General features: G+C 36.9%; 2 protein-coding genes and 1 long non-coding RNA gene across 17 annotated transcripts; 1 reads left to right on the top strand and 2 right to left on the bottom strand.

Moving 5' to 3' along the window:
* The first annotated feature begins 538 nt into the window (after positions 1 to 538).
* Positions 539 to 5,762, top strand: LOC147509438 (bifunctional phosphatase IMPL2, chloroplastic-like). 14 transcript variants are annotated; one of them, XR_015218494.1, is made up of 9 exons: positions 539 to 672; positions 1,292 to 1,500; positions 1,956 to 2,036; positions 2,232 to 2,297; positions 2,389 to 2,437; positions 2,532 to 2,623; positions 4,061 to 4,127; positions 4,233 to 4,322; positions 5,452 to 5,762. XR_015218494.1 is itself a non-coding variant. In XM_086601730.1 (8 exons), the coding sequence occupies exons 4-8, from the start codon at positions 2,435 to 2,437 to the stop codon at positions 5,470 to 5,472; spliced, it is 273 nt and encodes a 90-aa protein (XP_086457856.1). In that variant the 5' UTR covers positions 539 to 672; positions 1,292 to 1,500; positions 1,749 to 2,297; positions 2,389 to 2,434; the 3' UTR covers positions 5,473 to 5,762. The 14 variants fall into 14 exon arrangements, 8 of the variants coding, with proteins under 8 accessions (XP_086457856.1, XP_086457855.1, XP_086457861.1 ...); XR_015218496.1 differs by having other exon boundaries at positions 5,490 to 5,628; XR_015218499.1 differs by having other exon boundaries at positions 4,061 to 4,122; positions 5,490 to 5,628.
* Positions 5,763 to 6,542: 780 nt separating this feature from the next.
* On the bottom strand, positions 6,543 to 7,626 carry LOC147509439 (uncharacterized). Its single transcript, XR_015218500.1, has 3 exons — positions 7,484 to 7,626; positions 7,287 to 7,398; positions 6,543 to 6,989 (listed from the first exon to the last, which is right to left on the bottom strand). It is a non-coding gene; the product is annotated as an uncharacterized LOC147509439 (long non-coding RNA).
* Positions 7,627 to 9,242: 1,616 nt separating this feature from the next.
* Positions 9,243 to 17,004, bottom strand: LOC147509440 (uncharacterized). 2 transcript variants are annotated; one of them, XR_015218501.1, is made up of 6 exons: positions 15,606 to 17,004; positions 15,314 to 15,485; positions 13,156 to 13,226; positions 10,376 to 10,564; positions 10,195 to 10,278; positions 9,243 to 9,631 (listed from the first exon to the last, which is right to left on the bottom strand). XR_015218501.1 is itself a non-coding variant. In XM_086601737.1 (6 exons), the coding sequence occupies exons 1-2, from the start codon at positions 15,864 to 15,866 to the stop codon at positions 15,429 to 15,431; spliced, it is 318 nt and encodes a 105-aa protein (XP_086457863.1). In that variant the 5' UTR covers positions 15,867 to 17,004; the 3' UTR covers positions 9,243 to 9,631; positions 10,195 to 10,278; positions 10,376 to 10,537; positions 13,156 to 13,226; positions 15,314 to 15,428. The 2 variants fall into 2 exon arrangements, 1 of the variants encoding a protein (XP_086457863.1); XM_086601737.1 differs by having other exon boundaries at positions 10,376 to 10,537.
* Positions 17,005 to 25,729: the final 8,725 nt, after the last annotated feature.

Consider the following 25,729-nt stretch of genomic DNA (forward strand, 5'->3'; position numbering starts at 1 on the left):
CTGGCAATCATTTATCTAACTAGCTCCTTTGTGAGTCCCGTCACCGCATTATCCACCAAATTCGGCCTCTCTTCCTCCTCTTTCTCCGACTCCGATGCCTCTCTCTCAGATTCTTCTAGTCTCCCCTCATCTTCACTTTTTTTTCTCCAATTGAAGAAATCGTTCTAAAACCAAATTTACCATTGATCATAGTTATCAGACCCAGCCCAGAAATCAACCCGGTGAAAAGACTGGGTCACTGAGTTAGTGGTTCAACCGGTGAGTCACCGGTTGGACCAGTGGGTCATTACTTGTACTAAATATATGTATATACCTACATATATTAGCAACACTTTGGGGGAAAAGTGGCAGATGAGTTGATGGGTCAGATTGAGTTTCCTTGGACCAAGGTTGAGTATGCTTATAAACAATTTATTTTTTATTTACTAAGAATAGCAGAATTAGCCAGATGGTATTGGCTCGGCCCACTGGTTAACCGTCCGGTTCAGTCTGATCATAAATCCAGCCCGGTTAGGGGACCGATTTGCAGGTTTATCGGGTCAAACCGTCGAGCCAGGCCGGGTCTAATTGATCTGGTATTCAGAGTCGCCACCATTTTAGGCTATATTAAAAGGAATAAAAGGGGGCAAGATATGGAGTGTTTTACAATATTATGGGTTGCATGATTTCAAGGTAAGCCTTGCAAAAGGTTTTCTAGTGCGTGTTTGCTCTTCATTTGGTGCAGTATTACTGTTTTAGTGATATTCACCCTGTATATTGCAAATTTTAAAACTTAGGTACTTTTTTGGAAAAGATGCTTAGAGAGACAATCTTATATCTTGGTTGAATGCTTCGTTAAACTTAAAGAAGAAATCTATATAAGCATTAAACGCAGCTTCGATTGACAACTTACTATACAATTTTTTTTGTTTGAAAACATACAAACTGAAATGAGCATTGTATATTGTATGGTATGGTATGGTATGGTATGATATAGACTCTGAAGGGAAGTAACAATAACAATTTAACCAGCCTTACTCTATTTGTATGTGCACTGTGATTTTAATATGTATTTGTCAATTGCCACTGCTCAACTATTTGGTTCAGCAACTTATAACCTGTTTACATATAAGTTAATTGATCAACATGTAAAAGTGTATTACTGCTGTATCTGGGTTTGGCTAAGATGCCAAGAAATGGGGATGCATCTAAAGAATGAAAATCCAATATTCAGAAGTTTAAGTATTCAGTTCCTTTGTTTTTTTCACGTGGTAACTCTATCCATATGAGCAAGAAACTTGATATCTTCCAGGTATGTATGGTGCAACCTAAATCAGAAATGGACCTCCAATTTGAGTCTACCAAGCTGAGTACTCCATGGGGTTATGTCAGTGCAATACTCTTATCTGTTGCAACTTTTGGAACAATAGCTTTGATGAGTGGCTCCTTTCTAAAGCCAGCTACCTAGCTGATGTTGTCCCTCTCTTCGGTGGTTTTCTTTCCATTTTGGGTGTTTCTGAGGTACGTCTCTACTGCATATCTAACAAAGTAGGCATGTAAATCTTAAGTGATTATGTCATTTTTTCAATTAGCTCTGATAAGTTTGTACAAGACAATGTGTAGTATCAAACAAGATTGTTGTCCAGTTCTCCGAAAGTTTCAAATATGAGACACTATTCAACTGAAAGTGTTTGGGTGGTTCTAGAATCTAGATGCTTTTAGGAAAACAACGGGTGATTCTCTACTGCGTATATAATTCTGATTTGCAGATAGCAGGGCATGTTACTGCTGTTGGCATTGTCTTCAGAAGAAACAATCCATTAGACCAAGATGCATTTTCATTTAGTCTAAGAGACTTTTACTTAGATATGTCAAGATGGGTTGATTCTTCATATACAAAAGATGGATTTTTCTTTGTGCTTCCCAATTTTTGAAAATTTCAAAGCCCCAATAGATAGCTGGAGATTTTTGAACAGAGTAGGAAAGTGGTTATCGGATATGTTCAGGGCTTAATTGAATGTGTTCAGAGCTTAATTGGTGGTTATCTCGGTAGTAAGGTGAGATTTTTGACTGCCCAAGTCTTTATTTTTGTTTAAATTTGATTCCCACGTTCAACTACATAGCATAGCATAACATGTGTGATTTCGAATATATGTGGTAGAAAGCCTGTGTTGTTACCTTTAACATTTCTATTAGTTGTGTAAATCTCACTTCTCCATTTCTTTTTTCCGCAAATATATAACATACTTGAGAGAGGAGGAAGCAGTTCGTTGTATTCAATCCGTACATGGCTACGTCTTAGACGGCAAACCTTTAAGGTAAACCATGTTCCCATTGTTTATGTTATGAGAGACTCTTTAGTTCTCCCTTTCTTTTGTTTGTAATATTGTTTGTGGATGTCATTTGCAGAGCCTGCTTTGGAACCACAAAATATTGCCATGCGTAGTTGAGAAATATGGTACAGATTATATTTTGATTCTTTTCATTTAGACAAGATTTTTGTTTCTGATAGGCTATAATTTTTTATTAACAAAATGTATCTATTGTTCCAGTCTTGCAGCAATCCTGATTGTCTCTATTTCCATGAATTTGGTTCCCAAGATGATAGTTTTACTAAAGATGAGACAATTTCATATTATACAAGGTATATCTTCATAGCTTGGGCTACTTTCCTTTCATAATTGTGTTACTTGGTTTTCATTGGATCAATATTAAGATGAGACATATCCTTATAAATTTGCCCACTTATTCATTTGCCCATTTTGCAATCGTACATTTTATTTCTTGAAATCACAAATTGAGTTTTTATAAGTCCCCCACCTACCTAATTTACGCCTTTCGTGATTTAAATATCGATAGTGTTGTTCTAACGTACTCAAATTTCATGGGTACCTAATTTAGTTTTGCATGCATGTCTAATACAATCTGGAACTTGCCCATTCTTAAACTACTTTTGAATGTTAAATAGTTAGAGATTACCCAATCATTTTATTTGAAAAAGCTGTGTGGTGTGATTCTCCAAATAATTAAAGTTTGTTGTTTCACGCAGTCCTTTCAAATCTTCATTTCAATAGTTACTACACTATCCATTCCCCAGTTTCCGTCTTTGTAGATTGTACTACTATCATAATTTTGTTTACATGACATGTACAACTCATTTATACTCATACTTATTATTTCATTACATTAAATTATACACTATTGGTATAAATCAATACTGTGACACATACCTTTTCCCATTTGTGCCTTCTTTTTTTAATAGTGAGTCGTTTCAATTATAGATTGATCAAATTGATAGTTCCCTTATGACAGACATGATTTGTTTTTCTTTATTTGAGTTTTCTGTTGAGCTTGAGCATGTTTGTATCTTTGTCCCTGTCTTGAGAAGTCAGTTTCTCTATTCCTGCGTCAAAAATCGTAAGGCTACCACCTTCTTCACCAAAGGCTACCCGCTATGTTAATCAAGTCCATATACGTTGAAAGAGATTTCTTATATATATATATATATAGTCCCGCTCCTAGACGGACGTCCGTTTACGGACTTTACTTAAAAACCGAAATTTCAAAAATAATCTCGCGAAGGTTTTTCTCAAAACTCTCTCACTCGCTCTCTCTCTCCTATTCTCTCCCCAACTTTTTTTTTCAGAGAGTTGACAGAAAGTACAAACGAATCCCAGTAAAAATTTCAGTTTCAACACTGAAATCCCAGCAAAAGAATAATTACATTTTCTTAGTCACATACTCATATTCGTTTCAGCTCTAGCTTTTTTTTCTTCTACAAAAACGTTAATAACCATGTCTTCTTCTTCTTCTTCTCTTCGTCTTAGTCAACTTCACAGTCGCAAAGTACTTAGAGAGAAAGAACAAATAAAGTTTAAAAAAAAGCTATGGATAGTAACAGAAGAAATTATCTTTCTTTTGCTGAAGAGATCGATGGACAGAGATTTTCATTCAACATTTAGAACTTTCCCATGCTTATTTGTATGTTTTTTCTTTTCTCTTGGTTGTGATTCTTAGAGAGTATCTTGATAGATGAATGATATTGTTACTTATGCAGTTATGCCCATAATTTTCTTTCCAGGTACACTACAAGCCCACATCTGTTCAGTGGTGATGCTGAAAAGGCATTTGATCGTGTTAGAAGTAAGGTCAGTTCATATCCATAAACTAAAATTTTGGCAGTGGAGTTTAAAGCAGTGTGACAAATTTAGTTAGCTAGCCAATTCTAATTTTCCTCTCTTCATACTATGAAGGTGAAAGTTCCATTATACGGGTGTGACTGTTATGCATATGCACTTTTGGCTTCTGGGTTTGTCAATCTTGCTGTCGAATCAGGCCTCAAGGTTAGACTTCATTTCCCATTCTTCGCTTCAGACATATCCAGGCGCTTAAGACATATCCTGTTGTTTGTTGGGTATACTGCCTCTTGTAGTTTATGGTTATGCTGAACCTAATAAATACTGTAGTATTGTTACTAATCCGGATTGTTATGGATTAGTACTGTAGATAGATGAATGTATTGAAGTTTTCTTTTCTGATAATAGGATGAATGGGGTTATGTTGTATCTTTCTGTGCTTGCACGGTAGAGGTTTGTTGGGTATGATTTGATTTAGTTAGTCTGATTGCCCTATATTGAAAAATGCTTGGTTTTGAATATGGTTTTTATATGAGATATTGAAATGAAAGATTTATATATCTGATCTTGATTGCTTGACATTATATAATTGAGTTGATTAATTAAGTCAATCTGAATTTCTCATTTATTTGTTGATTCATCTGTGCTAGTCTTCGATCAATTGCTCTACCTATTACTGAACCATATATAACTGAACCATATATAACTGAACCATATACTGTCGACAATTACTGCAGATTCATATAATTTAGCAATGGCGTTGATGATGGCTCTAACTATTTTTTTTCTTGGCAGTCTTAAGGCTAAAATCTAATTGGAAGAATGAGAGAAAACTAAAAAAGTTAAATTTGGAAGATGAGCAAAATACCTGCAAATTTCGATTTCAATTTTGGATCAAATATTTGCCGGTCGTGCTTCACCCCGACATGAAGGCTCGGTTGAAATAAAAAAGGGAATTGGTACAGGGATTGTATGATCTGTAAACAGCCGTTTTGTGTTGTTAAGTGGATAGTTGTATGCGGTGATATTAGAAAGACAGAGTTATGTCATTCATGCAGTGAGCTTGAAAATGTGTGCGAGGTCTGTGGCCAAGTCTGTCTAAAAGACATATATCATTATTGGGAGAATACTGCTGGAAAATTGATTTTCTGGATATTCTCCTTGTTTGAGTTATTTGCTGGAAAATGTTCTTCTAGCAGTAAAACTAGTTTGTCGTTCACATCTCCACCACATCCATATAATATTTAACTTCTTAGTCTAGTCGTATGTGTGCCTTGATTTTCATTAATTCTGCCGTACTTCACCATTTTATCTTATTAATAATGATGTCTTTCAGTGCTCTGGACACCATACTTAAGCAGAGATCTTTGACAGATAGCCAGAGGCTAAGGGGAGCTAGACAGTATACATCCCGAGTTCATGTTGCTGACATTTGTGAAGCACTGAGAGCCAGTATTCGCAAGCCATCTTCTGGGTAGAATATATGTCTCGTCTTTTTTCTTTTTAGGACTGGAATGGGATTATTCTAATTTTAGTCCCTGTCTTAGTGTGTTATATACAATCCGCATATATATTCTACTTTCACGGTATAGTATCTTGTGTTACTAATGATGTTTGTATCAAGAGAATATACAACATTGTCGATGATGACCCAGCCTCGTGTGCTGAAGTATTTGCATTTGCTCATACCTTAATTGAGAAAAAATGGCCGGGACAGATCAAAACAAGAAATTACTCTGATATGTCAGGTTTAAGCAGCTAGGCACAGGTACTGCCGGGACAGAAACGTGTCTCAAATGCTCGATTAAAGAATGGGTTGGGGTGCAGCTTTTTCATCCAACATACAGATCAGGGTTAGAAAGCATTATAAAATCAATGGATAACACATTTCACTAACTTCGGCATGTAAATATAATTGAACAAATGAACTGCTTTCCCAAGGGTTTTCGGTAAGACCCGCAAACTCAATGTTGCACGTTCTTTTACCTTGCTTTTGCCAATACCACCAAATATGACGGATTTGTTTGATTTTACCATCAGCCTTTTTGAAGATCTTGAAAACACACTCTAGAAACTAGATGGTGGACTGGTCGAGGCATGTATTTACCTTCACATCTTTTTCTTTTAAATTTGACGAAATTGACTTCATAGAATCTGAGATTAATACAACAGAAAATAAGGTACAACACAACTTTGGCGCTGAAACCCAAAGAATTACCATACACGCACCACTTTTACTAGGTTTAGTGAATAATGTGGTCAGTGCAACTATCAGTGCCTTTGTTCTTGAAGATTCAAAGAAAACAATTGCCAGGTACTGTCGGCACAAATTGACAATTTCCCTGGGCATCATCTTCCTTTCATACACTCATGAATGGTGAATTTTGACTAGTAACCTTGTTCTTCACGCACTAGAGAGTAATACTGTTTTAATAACTAAACATTTTACTAAAAGAAAATATCATATCCGATAGAGAGTTGCCAATACATAATGGGTTTTCAACACCTACTTGAAAATTAGCACCTACCTGACGACTGAGGGTCACTATAGGCTTGTTTAGATAAGCATTTACTCATCCAAAATCATCCTTTCTGATTTATATATACCACAGCGCTGTAGCGAATATACATTTTGCTAACGCGATGCCCCAATAGAAATTCTTGATCAAACTTGAAAGGAAGAAAATCAATATGGTTCCCTGTTTCTCTTCATCCCAATTTTTTCTGGAAGAATTTCCTTCAGAGTGGATAAAACAACAAACTTGGACTTCATTTTCTCATTCTGATAACTTAAACATTGTCTTTACTGCCACTGTAACGAGTCTAAAGCCTGTTGGTGAAGCTGCTTATCTCCAGCTGCCAACACGTTGAAATCTGAAAAATTACAGGACTTTCTTGTTAAGAAAAAAATAGACAGGAAGAGTTTGGACAAAATAAGATATGCAGAAAAGGAACTTTATAAGTTGGAGCTTTAAAGGTAGTCTTAACTCATGAGAAGTTGAAATGAACCTGGAACTCTTAAAAATGTTTAGAAGAAGAACCAGTTGTTTGAGTTCTTTAAGAGTACTCAAGTGACACTGCTTGGTCCTCAGGTTTGGTGAATAATTTTTTAACTTAAGCAATAAGCGTAAGGAAATTGTTCAAGGAACTCTTGATGGAAAGAAACCATACTGGCTGGATTTGAATCCGAAGAGGCCTCCCAGTGTAGTTGATTACCCCTCCAATCAGTTATCGAACCTCCAGCACCTTCTATCACCAGCACCAATGACAGGAAATCATAGGGCTGAGTAACACAACAATCCGGATTAGTAACAATACTACAATATTTATTAGTTCCGCATAACCATAAACAACAAGAGGCAGTATACCCAACAAACAACAGGATATGTCTTAAGCGCCTGGATATGTCTGAAGTGAATACTCAAGAAGCGGGCAGCCTGAGAAGATCTTAGTGGCATCCTTAAGGAGAGAGTCGCCGATAATACTGAGAGAGAATAAGAGAGAGAGTGAGAATATGAGCGAGGTTTGGGGTTTGGGGATTTCTAAAACACTTCGTGAGTATATTTCGTATTTTGATATTTCGGTGTTTAAGTTGAGTCCGCTTAAGAGCGGGGCTGTATATATATACTAGCCATTTGGCCCGGCCTATGGCCGGACTTGCTACATAGATAGCTAATGACTCAAAAGCCTAAAGTCCACTTGAATAAATAATATATGTATATTGATAGTTAATGATTCATTGCTTATAATATATGTACACTTTGTTTGAAGGGTTTATGTTATTCTAATTTTTTTTGAAAGATTTTGATTCTATTTTTGGGTTATTATTGTCCTAAATAACATTTATTATCATCCTCACCTATATAAACTATCAAAATATAACGCAACAATCAAATAATAGAACACTCAAAACATACCATATGTTTAAGTGATAACCAAATTATATTCATTACGTACAATGATCATCTTGTTATTCAGTTGCACATAACCTATGTCATATCTAACTATGAGTCAATAAGCGAATATTGAGATAGATAGAAATTTTATATCCAAAACATCAATGAGTAAATACTGAAATTTAACCTATAATAGCAAAGCTCAAGCCATTGCTTGAGGTCTCATTGAGAAGCCATCAACATTGCAAGCAAAGCATCAGGCCATTGCTTGGGTGTCACTGGAACCCATCACGTACATTGCGAGCAAAGCATCAGGCCATTGCTTTTGAGTCTTGATATGAGTAGGATTATCAATTGAACATACTTGAGTCATATACAACATTATAAATGGCATAGGACTTAATTGATTTATGCATCCACCGTTTCCAATCGGTGAAACACATAAACCATCTACTGGGTTCAATCTATGCATGATTGCCTAGAAATACTACACTTCTTTAATGATTATGAAATATTTCGCAGTGGTAAAACTTAAAAATACTGCGTAACTTTCCATCTCAAGGAGAAACAGAGAAGTTTTTTAAATTACTTAGTAAATAAGGCTGTCCCAACTCCCAAAGCACATAAACGTCAGAGTAAATGCTTGAACAATGTTTTTAAATGATACACTCCAGCAGCTCAATGAACTGCTATAATTATGTAACATTTTGATAAAAACTTCTACATTGGACAGTACGTGTATAAACTTCTATTGGGATCCTCAAAAATTCTTGACGTTGGTGAACATTTCTAATTCTCGAAGATTTTATACTAAAACATTCATTTAGTCGACCAAGCAGGGCACCTTTGTACAATTAAACATACCCTAAATAATCTGTAGTTATAACTCCTAATCGGCGTAGAACCCACTCCGATCCACTACCATGTCTAATGAAGAATTACAATTGGATGTACAGCCACATCTACTTCTACACATTCATGGTAATGTGAGAGAATCTTGCAGACAACACAAATTACAATATCTTGACATAAACGGATATGTTCAATCTTGCCTTTTAAGATCCATTCTTAGAAAAAAACAAAACCACAAAGAATAAACTAAGGTGAAAAGCCCAGGGTTGAAGATTCACGGAAAAAGCGATTTGTTATACAATTTGATCAACTAAACATAAAATAACGATTTTAGCAGTACAACAACACTAATGAGAACAAACCCATCTAACAATCAAAAGGAAACAACCCTTTCCATAGTGTGACAATAAAATGTGTCATCTTTAATCTTCATTAGCATCTACCTCTATGACATCATACTAAGAATCATCCGTAGTGTCCTCAGATAATTCACTTTCACTCAATACATATTTTCCCGCTCGACAGTTGGCCCTTTGTGGTTTCAGTACATCAATTATTAGCTTTGGCTTTAAACGGGTTTGACCTCTATTCCTTCTAGTTGCTGCAGGCTTAGCTATTTTAACAGTTGTAGTAGGTTTCTTATCTCCTATTCTCCTTTTGGGCCCGGCTACAAATTCTTTATCTTCATCTGCTTTCTCTACCATTGTCTCTTTTGGGATGTATCACCCTATGGAAATGCATTGCAGAAGTATATGTTCCTCTTGCAACCTGCAAGGAAAGAATAAAATTGTGAATTACGTACACTCAAGTCCTAGTCGTCTCAGTTAGTATTTCAACTGTTTCTTTTGCGTGTGGGTGAGATCGATCTGGTAATCGAAGTTGCTCACTTCAATAAACCCATTAATCGAGTAAAACAAACAAAAGAAGTAGAATTGTAGTCTAGAACTCGACTTTATATGCTTTACCTGTTCATGTTATAAAATTATTCTAATAGTGAAATCTCTTGGTGCACTAAGGTCGGACAAACCACTGAAAAGCATCTTCTTCATAACCATGGTTTATACAGCTTGAAATCATAGCTATCATAACTTATTTGCTTAAATCACAACAATAAATCTGGTTACATGCAATAAGTTTAAAGAAGTTCATGTTTCCTTTAGAATTACTACATGTTAAATAAGAAAGTGATGCGAATAAATGATTTTATTTTGCTAGAAAGAAATGTTAAGGTGAAAAAACTGTTTTGCACAAAACACTTAACATTCCTTATAATTAGCCATGTTGTTATTCATAGTGCCCTTAGATAATATTGCCAAGATTGAAATAAGTACCTCTAAGAACCAACTACTTGACTTGTACATGTATTAAGCATTCATCTCTAAATTATTCCACAAAGATCGTTAGTGAAAACATCTCTGCAACATTAAAATAGGATGACAATAAGTAACAACATGCAGTCTTAAGTTCCTTCACCCATTTATATGTGATAAAAAGATTAAATATTTGACATACTCGCAAGTTCCTTCACCAATTTGCTCTAATTCCTCGAAATAATCAACACTGCAATATCCCCAAGCCAAGTGATTCATCGAGATTGAGCTTCTCCGGAGCGGCAACAACCACGATTCATCGAGATAATAGGACTAACCACAATTCATCGAGATTTCTTATGCACTATGTAACATCCAAATGATGTATTTGCTTGTTGTAGTTCATCGTAAAAACACATGAGCCAACTCAGAATAGTGTTTGAACCCCCAAAAGAAAAACTCATAACAGTGAGGTGTAGGTGCCAATAATAATATGAAATAGTTGCATAAGATATTAATGGTACTCATAAGAAACTAAAAGTTGCATATTAATTATAAGAGTACAACTAATAATACTTCCATAGTTTCTTGTTTGTTGTCTAGGAAATAATCCATGTTTATGGCCTTCCATTCATCTTTCTTTCCAAAAGACTCCACCTTTAAGTGATGGGTGCATGGCATAACCATTCATATTACCGTTTTTCCTTGATCAACACATTAGTGTTTCGAGGTATTGCGTCTCACACCAATGAAAAACTACTAATGAAACTTGTTCAATACTACTTATTTTGGTTTGTATGGATATGCAAGAGTTGTAGAGTGGCAATGGAATTGCAAATATAGTCTTGGTTACAGTATAAGTTACTTCTTGGGGTGACCTATCAAGAATTGTCATGTATATAGTATTCACAACAATATAAAAAAGTGTTTTGACTCAATGTTACATTTGTATATCATATTATTCCCTGCACACATTACCTGAGGAGAAGTGGGATTAGATAGTAGGTACTACACTATAGTTTTATTCAACATAAAACACTGAAACATAATCATAATTTCGGATTTACCCGGTCCTTCATTAACTGTTGAGTGTTTAATGATAACATGTATCTTTATCTCTTGGATACTGTTAAACAATTCTTTAAACATGCTACTTCTAATCCTCTTTGCATGACTAAAAAGAAACATACTGAAGAGGAGCCGTTTTCCTCGACATTGGACTGAATTTTACTGCTCAACTGGATTTAATTTCTGAAACTGTCCTTAAAGTTGGAAATGAATAAAGTAAATAGATCATGTAATTTTTTGTTTCCTGGCATGTTAAAATGCCTTTGGTAGGAAGAAGTGCACTTTTGCTGTGTGAACCAAAAGCCTATGTAACCCCATGCCTCATTTTAATTCAGGCTATGCTTTAACATGTCTATTGTAGCTTGAGGACTTAATTCTTCTTTCCAAGTGAGTCCTTGTCTTCCTCTTTCATATATTCTTTAAACCCATGTACACATAGGGTAATTGTAGAAGATGGGCATCCAACTTAAAACCAATTAGTGATAATTGGTGATAAGTTGAAAGGTCCCAAGACTAATATATATTAATGCATGGCTTAACAGATCGCATGTGGGACTAAACATCTCAACAGTAATAAACACAGAGATGTTGATGGTGATGATCATTGCTTTCTTTAATCATCTATCATTGTTTTCTGCAATTAATATTAGTATTTTTGAAATTGTGTTACCATATCCATACATTTACACATGTTTTGTCAAGTTCATACTTTGACGTGTTGATTTGATGGCTACAATCAGCGTGCTTTAATGTCGTCTTGTTGCTTTTACTGGATATACAATCCATATTTTCCTTTTTTTAGTTAGTTTATTTACTTACTCCGAGGATATGCTGGAAAGCCACCTGCTCCGAAGGTTGTGTGATGAGTTTAGTTCGCCATCGGTTAGGTTCTGTCCAAGACCTGCGGTCTTTGAGTGATGGTCAATCCCTACTTAGATAGTTAAGTGGGAGCTTAGACCAATAATGGTTACGTTCCATCCCAGATTCGGGGTTCCTAAGGTGGGCGTACTGTGAATCAATGGTAAAAGGTAGGACTTGGTGCAATAATAAAGTTATCCCATTTTGAACGGGATGTCACGGGTTTAAATTGCGGAAACGGCCTGAGTGTAAGGCTATCTGCATCTGGCCCTCCCCAGACCGACACTGGTGGGAGCCTCGTGTATGCTACCCCTTATATTGTGAATCCAAGACAACCTGAGGGTCATTTGAAAAGGCGCCTAGACCAGATAGAGGTCAAGATTTTACTGGGAGTTTAATCCCTTAAGGGTTTAGCTTCCGTCCAAGACCAAGACCTGGTATTCTTAAATAACCATGAGTCTTTACCTAGTACCCTAGGGCCAAGGGCTTTTAAGGAAATGCCCACATCTATAGAAGAGTGATTAAGTGGATTTAGTGTTTGGTGTAGAGTGGAGTAGGTCGTCCGAATCAATCATTGCTGATGGACATGCTTAATGATGTCTCCCTTCTCTCAGTCTGCATTATGTTTTGTTAGTCTCTTTTGTATCTTCATATATTATTAGTCTTTTATCTTTAGTGTCCCTGCTTTCTCATGACGTTATCTGGAAGGTTGGAATAAAATCCCAACACGGGACATGCTACTTGTGAAGTTTAAGCATCATTTTTTTTTGGCTAAGTCAGCAGTTTGATACTTTGTATATAAGAAAGAGGAATATATAGAAATAATAGAATGTGAGGCAACTGCCAACTGGTATTAACACACTAACCATTGAAACCAAAACACGAAATAGAACAAATTTTTTTTTCATCTCTGTGTAACTGGTATTAACACACTAACCACTAAAACCAAAACACGAAATAGAACAATTTTTTTTTCCATCTCTGTGTAAATTGTAAACCTAAAATAATAATTAAGTGATACTTAATATAGAATCGATCATTTGGCCAGAACTTTACCTCGACAGTCGACACGCAGCCAAATACTATACATTCCATGCAAGGACATATGTTGGATTTCATCTCATTTTCTGCAAAAAAGGAAGACACGCATATCATTAGGGAGCATAAAAAAAGTAAGGCACATTTAAGTTCTTTCATAAAAGAACAATAAAGAATACAGATGCAAAAATGCTGAATATTCACATCGTCGCGTCGTAAGGAGGAAAGTTTAGGAAATTATTGTTTACCCTCCTCTTATATGCAAATATTATGCATCTATGTTGGAATTCGTCAAAACATTAGTCGTAATGCCCCTATTTCTTTAATCATCAATACACTAATTCTCAATGAACACGCAATCCAAAATGCTTAAATGACAAATGCACCAAGATTTTGTGAGACCAAAGAGTGTAGAACTAACTTTTAATATAAATATACGATTTTCACTATCTTTGGTAATGTCACGGAGTATAACGTCCACAATCTATATGGGTTCCTAGAATCCAAAGCCACAAATATAGCTTTAAGCAAAGTTATAAAAAGAGGCCATTTATACTTTTGTTGGTCTGGAAAGTATACTGACACATTGGATTTGGTGATACTTGTGACCAAATGGGATGATCTACGATGAGTCAATTCCATCTATTTTGAACTCGGACTGTGCTCGGGATCCCAATGGTTGGAGTTGATATCGTGGCTTCTCCAGGGAACAATCAAGAACTTTTTCGGCGTTGGATTCAGGTAAAACTTTTGTTCTCTATAAGTAATTATTGTATTAAGGAAAATATAGGCTTTTACATATAGTAAACAAAGGGAAAAGGAAAAGAAAGTATAGGTCGTAGTGCAACAAATCTCACCTATATAGATTTTTGAATCTAAAGTAGGTCATATGGGGGTCCTCCGCTTTATGTAGAAGTGGAGGCCTTCCAACATAATTTACACACATATTAGGTCCCAAGGTAACTCCCCGATTAGCTAACCGGTCGGAGAGAAGTTGACCTCTCTCGGGTAGATGTGATCCTTTGATGATCGAAAGTGATGCTAGTGCATTAAGGCACCTGGTTTTCAGTTCCTATGGTACTTCATTGCCTCCAAAGGCATGCACGTAAGCAGTTGAGTCGGACTCAATCCATAAATCATTCCACAATAGCTCTTTCCCCTCCCTCCACAATAGCATGACACTTTCGGCAATGAAACTTGTAGTAGGTTGCATCCTTTATTAATGGCCCCAATAACCCGAGAGTTTGAATCTTTATATATTATACCAACATACCAAATTCTTCTATAAATTTGTGTTCACAATTCTGTTTCAATGCAGCTAGGGGCCTTTTATCCCTTCGCCGAGACCACTTTGAAAAGTTTGATTCGTCAAGAGCTCTATCTATGGGATTCGTTGTCGAATCAACCAAAGAAGTCGCTTGGACTCCGATATAGGCTACTCCCTTTACTTTTACATTGATGAATGAGGTGCACACTATCCAATTGCACGACCTCTTTTCTTCTCATTTCGAAGATGTCCAAACCTATAACATTAGCTCGCAGTTTCTACTTTCGGCAAAGGAGTAATGGTCTCCCTCAGTATTAAAGCAAGGGGAAGTATCTGTTGACGCAGCGTTCTTCAATTTGGGACTTGGTTTAATTTATTCAATTTTTCAAAGTCAGTAAGTGTAAAGAGTGGAAGTTACATTAATCTTGATTCCTCTCCAGATTCCATAAACATGCATGTTCATGAAGGTAATATTCTAGCCATGCAAGGTGAAGCCTATACGACAGAACTTGCACACAAGATAGCTTTCCACCTCTTGGTGGCAGTCAACAACAGTGGTAATGCCAATGGAGAAGTTTTTCTAGATGATGGAGAGGAACTAGAAATGGGAAAGGATGGGGGGAATTGGAGTCTAGTGAAGTTCCCCAGTAAACTATTAGGGGATGAGGTCAAAATAAAATCAGAGGTAGTGAATGGAAAGTTTGCTGTTGGACAGAAGTGGATCATAGAGAAGATGAGTCAATATTCATTAGACGTTTGGACCCTTTCTCTTATTAGTATAACTGCAACCTAGAACATCAACCGCAACTTAATATAAGTATGTATCAGAAACAAAAGAAAGGCATACCAGAAAACTAAATAAATAAATGGAAGACAAAATACCCACAACACAAAGACGTGCACACTTACTTTTCTGTAAAGTGGGCGTGTTTTTGCCTCTGTCAAAGCGTTTCTCTCGTCGGCAAGATCCTTAATCTCTTCCTCTAGAGAAAACATACGATTTTCACTATCTTTGTCGATGGATCTAAAGCCAATATTCATTAGACGTTTGGACCCTTTTTCTTATTAGTATAACTGCAACCTAGAACATCAACCGCAACTTAATATAAGTATGTATCAGAAACGAAAGAAAGGCATACCAGAAAACTAAATAAATAAATGGAAGACAAAATACCCACAACACAAAGACGTGCACACTTACCTTCCTTCCAAACGTGTGATCCAGTAGAGCCAGCTTATCTTCAAGGTTCTTGTCAATGGCACTAAGCTTCTCAAGCAGCTCCGCATCCTTATCATCTTCAAAGACACCCTCATCGTCGTCGTCATCAACTCCTCGCATAAGGTCAAATTCTTCCTTATCCTCTTCAACATCCTTAACCGAAGGACTATCTTCTTCATGTTCAATAATTCCATAATTCTCCTGATTATTAGGATTATACTTTGCCTTCCACTGCACTACCATGATTTAACTTGGTCACTTGCTTCTCTGGAGGGAAATCCAAACCTAACAGATTGCTCTCTTCTTGAACATTAGTTGTGTTTATAAAAAAAATGACATCCCAATTGACAAACATAAAAGAATCAATCAAATAAGAATAAGTAATTAAAGAAGCAGTCTTCTTACCTCTTATTAATTGCTTTCTTCTTCTTAGTGATTCAAAAAGGAGAAATTGGTAGGATGAAAAAAAGACGGTAAGCAATTGATTGGGGGGTTTATTTTTTCTATTGAGAAGACAAAAACTACTGATTGAATTGATTTGATTTGATAAGAACAAATTTGTTTGACAGAGAGAACGTGGGTAACGAAGATCTTCTCTCTTACTCTTGTTTTGATTGGGAAAAGAGAGCATGGAAAGAGGTTTTTATAACATGTGAATAGTAATACACTAAATGAACTATAAACATGTGCTCACCATGTGAGATGAACACGAAAAAAGAAAACCACGCATTGAGCAAATAACGCAATCCAAATAAATCATCACCATACTGTACTGGCCTACTGACACTATACATAGAAACTTAAAAGACGTACAAACAAAAAATATATAATGAACAGTATTAAGACGCAATTTGATGTATGCGTGGTGGTGGGGTGTAAAATCAGCTTCAAGTCTAATTGGTCTTGCAATGGGCATGTTATTCCCCCCACTCAAGCACCACCACCTTCCTTCCTATCGTGATTCATGAACTAAAAAAATGGCCATATACACAACAATTCCAACGCTTCTAAAAAGATTGTAAACTTCTGAGTTACCTATAGCCACAGACAACATGGTGTTAACTTTATGATCCTAAACTATACACAAACAACATGGTGTTAACTTGGGTGTAATAATATTTTATATTCTAAAGCACCATGAAGACTTCAATCACCACAAACAACATGGTGTTAACTTTATGATCCTAAACTTGTCTACTCAGTTAACTATATCCCCAAGCACAACAAATTTCAATAACCCTCTTTTTAGCCTATTTCAAAACACCAACTAACACAAATTTACACATACAAAGCACAATAATTTAATAACTATTACCACTAAAACTAAATGAACTTATATTTTCAGCTTACTAAACAGTAAAGATTATTTTTTTAAGCACAAACATAATAAAAAAACAAATAAATAAAAAAACAGTATAAAATATATATATATATATATCGGTTTGTCTAGGGTGCCACTCTTATAGTGACACCCTTATCTCACTCTTCTCTTGAGCCGTCGGATCCGCCCTCAAGATCTGAAGATCTCAATGAGGGTAAAAACGTATTTTCCTCATCATCTTCTCAAAAAAAGAAAAAAAAACCGATCTAACAAAAAAAAATAACCGATCTACTTTATCAGTACCCAATTCCATCGCCATTAACAACCACCTAAAAAACGGATCTAGCAAAAAAAAAGAGGGATCGACTTTATCAGTACCCAATTCCATCGCCATTAACAACCACCTAAAAAAACAGATCTAGCAAAAAAAAAAAAAAATAGATCAACTATAGTAATTACATATTTCCATCGCCATTAACGACCACCTGAGCTCTCTAAACTTCACTCTCTCTCGAGTTCCAATTAAGGTATGCTTCCATTAACACATTTTATTCTCTACTTTGGCCTGAAATCGTATTTGTATAAATTGGTTAGTTACTTGATGTACATTGTATCAATTGGTTCAGAAAAAAGTGCATTGTATCTTGTAGTATTTTAGTCCTTGTAAACTTGTAAAGTACGACTCGGACTTTGTCTGTTTTGAGGAGCTGGAGTAACCATTTTTTTCATACTAAGCGGATAGATGATTTTGACGCAGTATTTGTCCATCAAACCTGCAATAGTGAAAATGTGTCGATTCGTCGAGTTTTGAACTTCTGTCGGAGTTCGGTGAACTCTGTCGAGTTTTGAACTCTTTCGAGTTCGGTGAACTCGTCGTATTCTTCATGCCGATGATCGTCGGAGTTTTGAACTCGCCGAGTTTGGTGAACTCTGTCAGAGTTTTGAACTCTTTTAGAGTTCGGTGAACTCTGTCGTATTCTTCATGCCGTATTCTGTCAGAGTTCGTTGAAGTAGCATATTCGGTGAACTCTGTCAGAGTTTTGAACTCTGTCGTATTCTGTCAGAGTTTTGAACTCTTTCAGAGTTCGGTGAACTCTGTCAGAGTTCGTTGAAGTAGCATATTCGGTGAACTCTATCAGAGTTTTGAACTCTGTCGTATTCTGTCAGAGTTTTGAACTCTTTCAGAGTTCGGTGAACTCTGTCGTATTCTTCATCTTTGTATTCTATCGAGTTTTGAACTCGTCGAGTTCGTGAACTCTATCGAGTTTTGAACTTTGCCAGAGTTCGGTGAACTAGCATATTCGGTGAACTCTGTCAGAGTTTTGAATTCTATCAGAGTTTTGAACTCTGTCAGAGTTCACCGAACTCTATCAGAGTTTTGAACTCTTTCAGAGTTTTGAACTCTTTCAGAGTTTTGAACTCTGTCAGAGTTCGGTGACAAACACCTATTCGGTGAACTCTGTTAGAGTTCGGTGAACTCTATCAGAGTTCGGTGAAGTAGCATATTCAGTGAACTCTGTCAGAGTTTTCGGTGAAGTAGCATATTCGGTGAACTCTGTCAGAGTTTTGATGTTTAAGTTATTTACACTGTTTATGTACATTGGGATTTTTGACTGTTTAAGTTATTTATATTTTTAATTTTTTGATTTATAGAAATGGAGACAGAGACATCAATGTTATGTTTATCCAAGTTCAAAATAAATAAATCATTAAATCAAACAATGAAGTTATGAACTTATTGTCTCTCCTGTTGATATCACTAGATTTTTATTTGAGGCCATATCGACTGGAGTACTGCTTGCTTGATTCAAAATAAATATATAGCTCTGTTTCAGGTAACTGTTCTATCTTTCTATCCTTTATATATATATATATATAATGTTATGTTTGATTCAATTCTTTTGAATATATATAATGTTATGTTTGATTCAATTCTTTTGAATTCTAGACACCCATTTTGTACTTTCCCTGTTGATATCACCCATTCTTAAAATGAAGTTAAGAATGCATGAAAACCAAAATAAAGCTGAACCTAGCTAGTGGTCATCCATCTAACACAAGTTTCACAAGATTTCGAGTATAACAAAATTTATATTTTCGCAAGTATAGCAGATATATATAGATACATTCCGTAAGATCCACATCAAATGATATCGAAATTTTGCATTCACCAAACTCAGGAAGGATAAATCAGTTGATAATCAGAGAAGTGAAGTTAGACAAGCTCTTTGTGACACCATTTAGAATGGTGTAATAGGAAGTAAATACAAGCACAAACTAAGAGAAAACAAAGAACTTCACGCCTATGGAAATCCACCAAAGGGATAAGAGTTGTGTTACTAGAACTCACCACTCTATGGAATCCACCAAAGAGATAAGAGTTGTTTCACCAAGAAGAACCACTTCTTCTCAATAAAAGTCCTATATCTTCATTCAAATACTGCTCTACTTCCATTACAAGTCTTAGAGAATTTATAGCTAAATACAAACTTCGGATGCGAAGAGACAAGCATTAAAACTATTCCTGATTTTCTTCTAAGTTCAAAGTCAAACTTGAATCTGAACAGGACGTTTCTCCATACATAACACACACCACTAGAAAGCTCATGAAGTCTAGTTTCCAACCAAATTTACGGTTCGCAAAACAAAGGTTTCTAGAGAAAGTTATGATCATTTTGTCGTATGTTGTCAAACTGGACTGCCAATCCAAATTAGACTTATTTGGGCTATATCTTGGACTTTTGATTGAATGTTTCGTCATCACTTTGGCTTATCGCGAGGAGTCAATCCTGCTACTTGGGCGTACTTCCTTCTCAGGAACGGTGAATAAGGCTAGGTACTACGAAAGTACAACAAACCTTATGTGAACTAATGACCAATTCATTGTCCTGAATCAAGCCAAAGTGTCTGTGCTTTATATACAACCAATATACTTAGATGCTTATTGTGTTTCAGTTAACCGATCGGCACCAATACATAGTAAATCGAACACTTCAACGTCAGATAAACTCTCAAAGGTAACTAATCAGAAGTTACTACTCTTCAAATTCTCATCAGATTACTAGTTTATGGTACCGATCTCAGTCAACTAAATTAAATCTTTAAGTTGTACAAAGTCACAAACCTTATTCTGAAATATTTCTTAAAAAGCTAACCGAATCCAAAGTCTAAATCTTCCAACAAAGATATATGTGATCAAGAGAAATGTAGAAACGATACCAAATTCAACATAGAGTTCATACAGATCGATCAAAGGTGAAAAGATGACAAGACACCACTTGAGCACTAATTCGACATCACATATATTATTTATTTGGGATATTTTCAGTAATGTAGGGTTGCATTCTAGCAAAAAGCGACCTGACAGTTATAGGTGACATTCATGGCGAGGAAGGATATCATAGAACAAAGCATCCTTTTCACACACCAAATGTAAACACTCATTCTTTTATGTTAGTACATTATTAGTAAAGAAAAGCGTTTGTTAAGCAAAGTAGATTTAGGTAACTCACACATAGAGAACAAGAGAAATCCAATAGCAGATCCAACTAAGCAAACACCCCAAAAATCTTATCCACACAATACAATCTTGATACATAATATCCCACTATTTAGCAACAAAGTGCAGAAAATTGAGTTTTCCAAAGTCGTAGCTAAATACACTAATTAATAGAAGAGTTATTAAGTTTCCTTTTTCTTTTTGTGTGTGTATGTGTATCACTAGATTTTTATTTGAGGCCATATCGTAGATCTTGCTTGCTTGATTCAAAATAAATATATAGCTCTGTTTTCAGGTAAGCTGTTCTATCTTTCTATCTTTTGTTTATATATATAATGTTATGTTTGATTCAATTTAGTTTTGAGTTAGAGACTTAAGATCGAGTATCGACAGTTGTTCCCCTTTTGATTAGGGGTGGTCATCGAGTCGGCGAGCCAGTATTGGCATGCTCAGATTCTCGTGAGTTTTCGAAGTCGAGTTCGAGCCGAGGTCAAACTCAATGTCGAGCTCCACTTTGTGCTCAAACTTCGACTTCGATTTGAATTATAATTAGCTTGAGCTTCGACTTCGACTCGACTTCGTTTTACAAAAGCGAGCTCGAGTGAAGCTTCGACTTTCGAGCTTCGAGACTAAATGGAGTCATGAGCTTGCATCACGGAAACAAGTGGCATATATACTCAAAATTGTTGAATAAACCCCATTTTTGTATGATTTAAGTACAAAAATTCAAAAAACATAACCAAGGTCCGATTCTAAGTCACGGTTAGAACCGGTGCTTACACGAAGCGGTTGTCGTTGCCCTTAAAGTTCTGAACTACAAGTAAAAGAGAGTCCCGAGGGAACTTGATGAGGATTATATTCGCTTTAGCTGGGTCTTGGACATACCGCATCGCGGGGGATGAAAACAAAAGAGGGAAAGAGTCGTCTTACTCGATTGAAGCACCAAGCCTTAGTAAAACAGTATGTGATTTGATCTCAACCTCGATCTCTATAGTTACTCATCACATTACAAAAGACCAATCTCTTGTTACTAATATTCGTAATCCGGGGACCACATCATTTATCTACGCTCTCGGCCAAGAAGGGGTACTACCTCTCACAACATCCCTCAAGCGGGGTAGGTGGTAGTTTGGCTTAGCCTTACCCTCAACCCGCACCGAACTTATATCTAATTTAGGCGGGGGCGGGTAGGTGCAGAAAGTCGTCTTTTCGGGGACATGCTTTGTTGAAGACATCTCTATACCCATTCAGGAGTGAAGGGGCCTAGTAGGCTCCTCCTTGGAGAGATAAAATCTTGATTGAGATAGGGCGCAGTCCTTGTAGAATTGGTTGGGTTTCACGGCAGCGGCAGCGTTAAGGTATATTACTTAGTAACAGCAAGTGGCATTCTCCCCTTCTTTCATATAGCCTACTTGGACTAGATAAACATATGCCTCTCGACCTAGGCACGGGCATTTGTCCTTAAGTCCTTCGGGGAGGCCGGTTGTTCGTGTTGGAGAGAGCTTTCGACCGCCGCCATGCTTCTTAGATCGAGTCAACGCCTTTATTTATTTGTGGCCTATTTTATCTAGGAATCGAGATTCCGCTTTAACATTTATCACTTTCGCTTATGAGTCGGGGTAGACAAATGTTCCATCCATCTGGATTTTATGCGGCAATGACCAAGTATAGTCCCATTCGAATTAAGAGGAATGGCGATGTTGGCGGACCCTATTTCTTATCTTGTCTTGGAAGGTCATTTTGCTTCTGGCGGATGGAAGTTGCCAAGAGTTACGTTCACCATGGCGGAGTGATCCTCTTCCTATTGATCAAAAGCGCCCGCTGGTTTAGAATTCTATTCTAAGGGCACCCCCAAACATCTCAAGTGATTAGGCGGGCTTTCAAAGAAATAAGCGAACTTCGCCGCGAGGCTTTTCAAAGTTGGTTTATTGATGCTTGATGACATACCTTGATTGCTAGCGGTGATATTCCACAAAGCTTTAAAGGCTTTGAAAAAGTCCCACCCCTTAATAAAAGCTTATGGCCTAAGAAATTCTTTTAAGTTTAGATGTTGTAAAATTTCAACTCACACGCATTACAAACTAAAGAGGTTACCCCGACTTGCTAGTTTTCGAATCCGCGATGTCTTATATTGTCTTTCTCTTATGCGCGTCGACTATTTTCGTTTTACAAATGTGCTTCTTTTTCGATGTTCATTATCTCCATGGTGGCTTTAAAGTTTTACATGAGTCGTTCTCATAAAGTTTTCCTAGTCGATTTAGCATGCTTGAATTAGATTGGGTTTTTTTGTTAGTGTGTGGAGGGGATTTAATAGAGGAGTATAGTTTGCCTAGATACATGCACACCTTAGATATAGATTGGCATGCACACCGCCTTATTTAAGTTCTTTGTTTTTCACGTTGGTATTGCAACAATTTGAATTAGTTGAATGTCTTATTTTTAACTCCTATTTATTTTGTAGCAATGCCTCGAACAAAGAATCTGAATGTGAAGAATGCAGACAAAAAAGTGTTTTCACGGGTGCTAAGAAGTTGTTAGGTGGGGAGTAGTAGTTCGGTCGCGATGAGGAGCTGAGAAAAAGAGAGGAAGGAGAACAACCACTTCGGCATCAGTTCGTAGAGGGGATCGGAAAGCAGATGATCCCAGTAATGTTGTAAGTGGTGTAGAGTTAGAAAATCAAAAGAGAAGAAAGGGGACAGAGATGAGTGATGTAGATGTAGATGTAGATTTAGATTTAGATGTAGATGTAGATGTAGATGTAGATATAGATGACAATGACGTAAATATAGATCGTGGGAAGAGTGTAGTTCTAAGTCATGCTGATAGTGAAGAAGAGGGTGTTGATGATGCAGAAGAGGAGACTGACGAGGAGGAAGAGGACGCGGAGGACGCAGAGGAGGAGGAGGATGACGAGGATGACGAGGAAGTCCATGTACCTGTACCTCCAGTGAATGTTGTGAGAAAGTTTAACAATGACTTGGAGTTTAAGAGAGGTGTTTATGGAGGTGGCCCTTGTGTGTCACATCGTTGTATGACTATCACGGTGCGCGTGGCTCATGATGTTTGGGAAAGGCGGGGTAATATTATCATATAGTGTCTATTAGTATTTAAATTTTGTATTCTGAAACTTGTGCATACATTAATACTAAGTTTTTGTTGTTTTAAGTGGCGGGCGAGGGGGTGTTGAAGTGCCATGGGCACCTAAACAAGTTGGTACAATATGATATCGAGGAGAGTGAGAGTGTTCGTTCTACTTTTCGTGGAGCTTCAAAGGACCGGCTTATGTGCTCGGTCTTAGGTGTATCTGAGGCATCGGGGATCCTGTGTTGGTCTCTGCGTTTGTGGAGAGGTGGCATCGAGAGACCAACACGTTTCATATGCCGTGGGAAGAGATGACAATCCGTTGGACGATATTTCCCAACTCTTAGGAGTTCGATCGAGAGGCAAAGCGGTGGTCGGGGACACTAATTTGACCTTGGAGCGAACAAAAAGACTCCTCCACAAAAATCTTGGCATACCCATGGATAAGATAGATGCGAGGAGATGAAATCCAATAAGTTCACTTCAAAGTTAGGATGGATTTCTTGATGAAGCGATTCTTTGGGAAGGTAACGGATGAAGATTTACGTGATGAAAATGGGGTTGTTGTGAAGAAGCGTCAACCCAAAAGAGGTGCAGTTCTTTGTGAGAGCTTATCGTTATTTTTCTTTGGATGTACCGCCTTCACCGACCGCGTCTGGAACTGCAGTTCCGTTTGTTATCTGAGGCTGCTTCGAAATTTACGAGATCGAGACTAGCGTGGGGTGCAGCCTTACCGGCTTACTTTATGCAGTCTTGGGACTGCCACAAGTGCCAAGGTGAAGGGTGTTTCGGGCTATTTCACTCTCCTACGGTATTAGTTTTTTGTTTTTCTTTTCAATGTCAATTTTATCTATCTATTACAATATTAACTTCGGTGTCTATATTAATGTAGGCATGGATTTATGAGTACTTCCGGTGTTGAGGCCATACCCAAATGAGGACTATCATTTGAGCATGTCCCGTGCTAATAGGTACTTTCGAGTTACTCGATCTTTTTATGCTAGCACATTTGCATTGAAGTATACCGAGCCACCATTGATAATATGACTTGTACCGATGTAAGCATTTTTGTATGTAAATAGTTTTATTTATTAATTAATATTATTAGTATGTGATTAGTGATTAATTTCCTCGATCATATGCTATTTTGAGGTTGAATGGTATCCTTATGTTGAAGTCCGAGCTACACGGCCGGTGGATGAAATAGCATTTTTCGAGGGATTTATATGCTTTCTTGATAATGTCGAGCAGCACAATGTTGCGAGGGTTGTGCGTCAGTTGGGTCATATGCAGTTTGTACCCTCAGATCCCCTAAAACCAAAGACCTCGACGCGAACTACTTCCGGACGCGGGTATGATGTGAAATTTAATATTGTGTCTTCCTACTGGAGTAATTGGCAGAATCACTTGATTCAACTTGAACAACGAGGACCCATTCCGTCTTATCCGTGGGAGTGTGTTAGTAGATACATGAGTTGGTACAAAAACAATAGTCATATTCGAATGATAAACCCTGATCATCTTAGTCACTACTCCCTACAGAGTCTTCCATATCATAATCTGGTGAGTTAATATCTTACAACGTTAATTTTAGTTTTGTTTTGTTTTGGTATTTTATAAATGTAAATGTATATACTAATGTAGTTTTGTGTTTTAATTTTGGATGCACCCGTCGTCGATGAAATTTTCGCTTGCTTTCAATCAAGGCCTGCAATTGGGTGGGATCTGCGATTCAGGAGGATACCTGAAACGAGTTCATGGAGGCATACAATTTGACCGGTGCAAGTTCATTGGCCGGACGATATCGTGAAGGAGCATAGGATTTAGGTATGTTGAGTTTGGTTAGTTTAGGGTTTAGTGGTTAGTTTGGTTAGTTTACCTCCTTTTATCTTGTGTTGGGACGAGTGTTGGAAATGGAAATGGTTTGTTTGTGTTAGTTGAGATGATGCGGGGAGTGTTTATTGGCATTTGAGATGATGCTGGTTTTGCTTTACTTTTCAGTTTGTGTTAGTTGAGATGATGCGGGGAGTGTTTATTGGCATTTGAGATGATCACGGGTTTTGCTTTACTTTTCAGTTTGTGTTAGTTGAGATGATGCAGGGAGTGTTTATTGGCATTTGTCTTTCTTTGTTCTTTTGAGAGTTGATCATGACTTAAGTTCAAGAGTTTTCCAATCAATGAGGTTTCTAGATTTGGTGTTGAATT

The sequence above is a fragment of the Coptis chinensis genome, chromosome 3, assembly GCF_015680905.1.
Source record: "Coptis chinensis isolate HL-2020 chromosome 3, ASM1568090v1, whole genome shotgun sequence".
Lineage (NCBI taxonomy): Eukaryota > Viridiplantae > Streptophyta > Magnoliopsida > Ranunculales > Ranunculaceae > Coptis > Coptis chinensis.

What these genes read in the sequence shown, in the direction of transcription:
- LOC147509438 (XM_086601730.1), top strand. An exon ending in ACAATTTCATATTATACAAG is followed by an intron (nt 2,624 to 4,060) that starts GTATATCTTCAT and finishes TTTTCTTTCCAG; the next exon opens with GTACACTACAAGCCCACATC. An exon ending in TTGATCGTGTTAGAAGTAAG is followed by an intron (nt 4,128 to 4,232) that starts GTCAGTTCATAT and finishes CATACTATGAAG; the next exon opens with GTGAAAGTTCCATTATACGG.
- LOC147509440 (XM_086601737.1), bottom strand. Translation starts at nt 15,866, where the DNA reads ATGGTAGTGCAGTGGAAGGCAAAGTATAATCCTAATAATCAGGAGAAT. An exon ending in ATCACACGTTTGGAAGGAAG is followed by an intron (nt 15,486 to 15,605) that starts GTAAGTGTGCAC and finishes TTGATGTTCTAG; the next exon opens with GTTGCAGTTATACTAATAAG.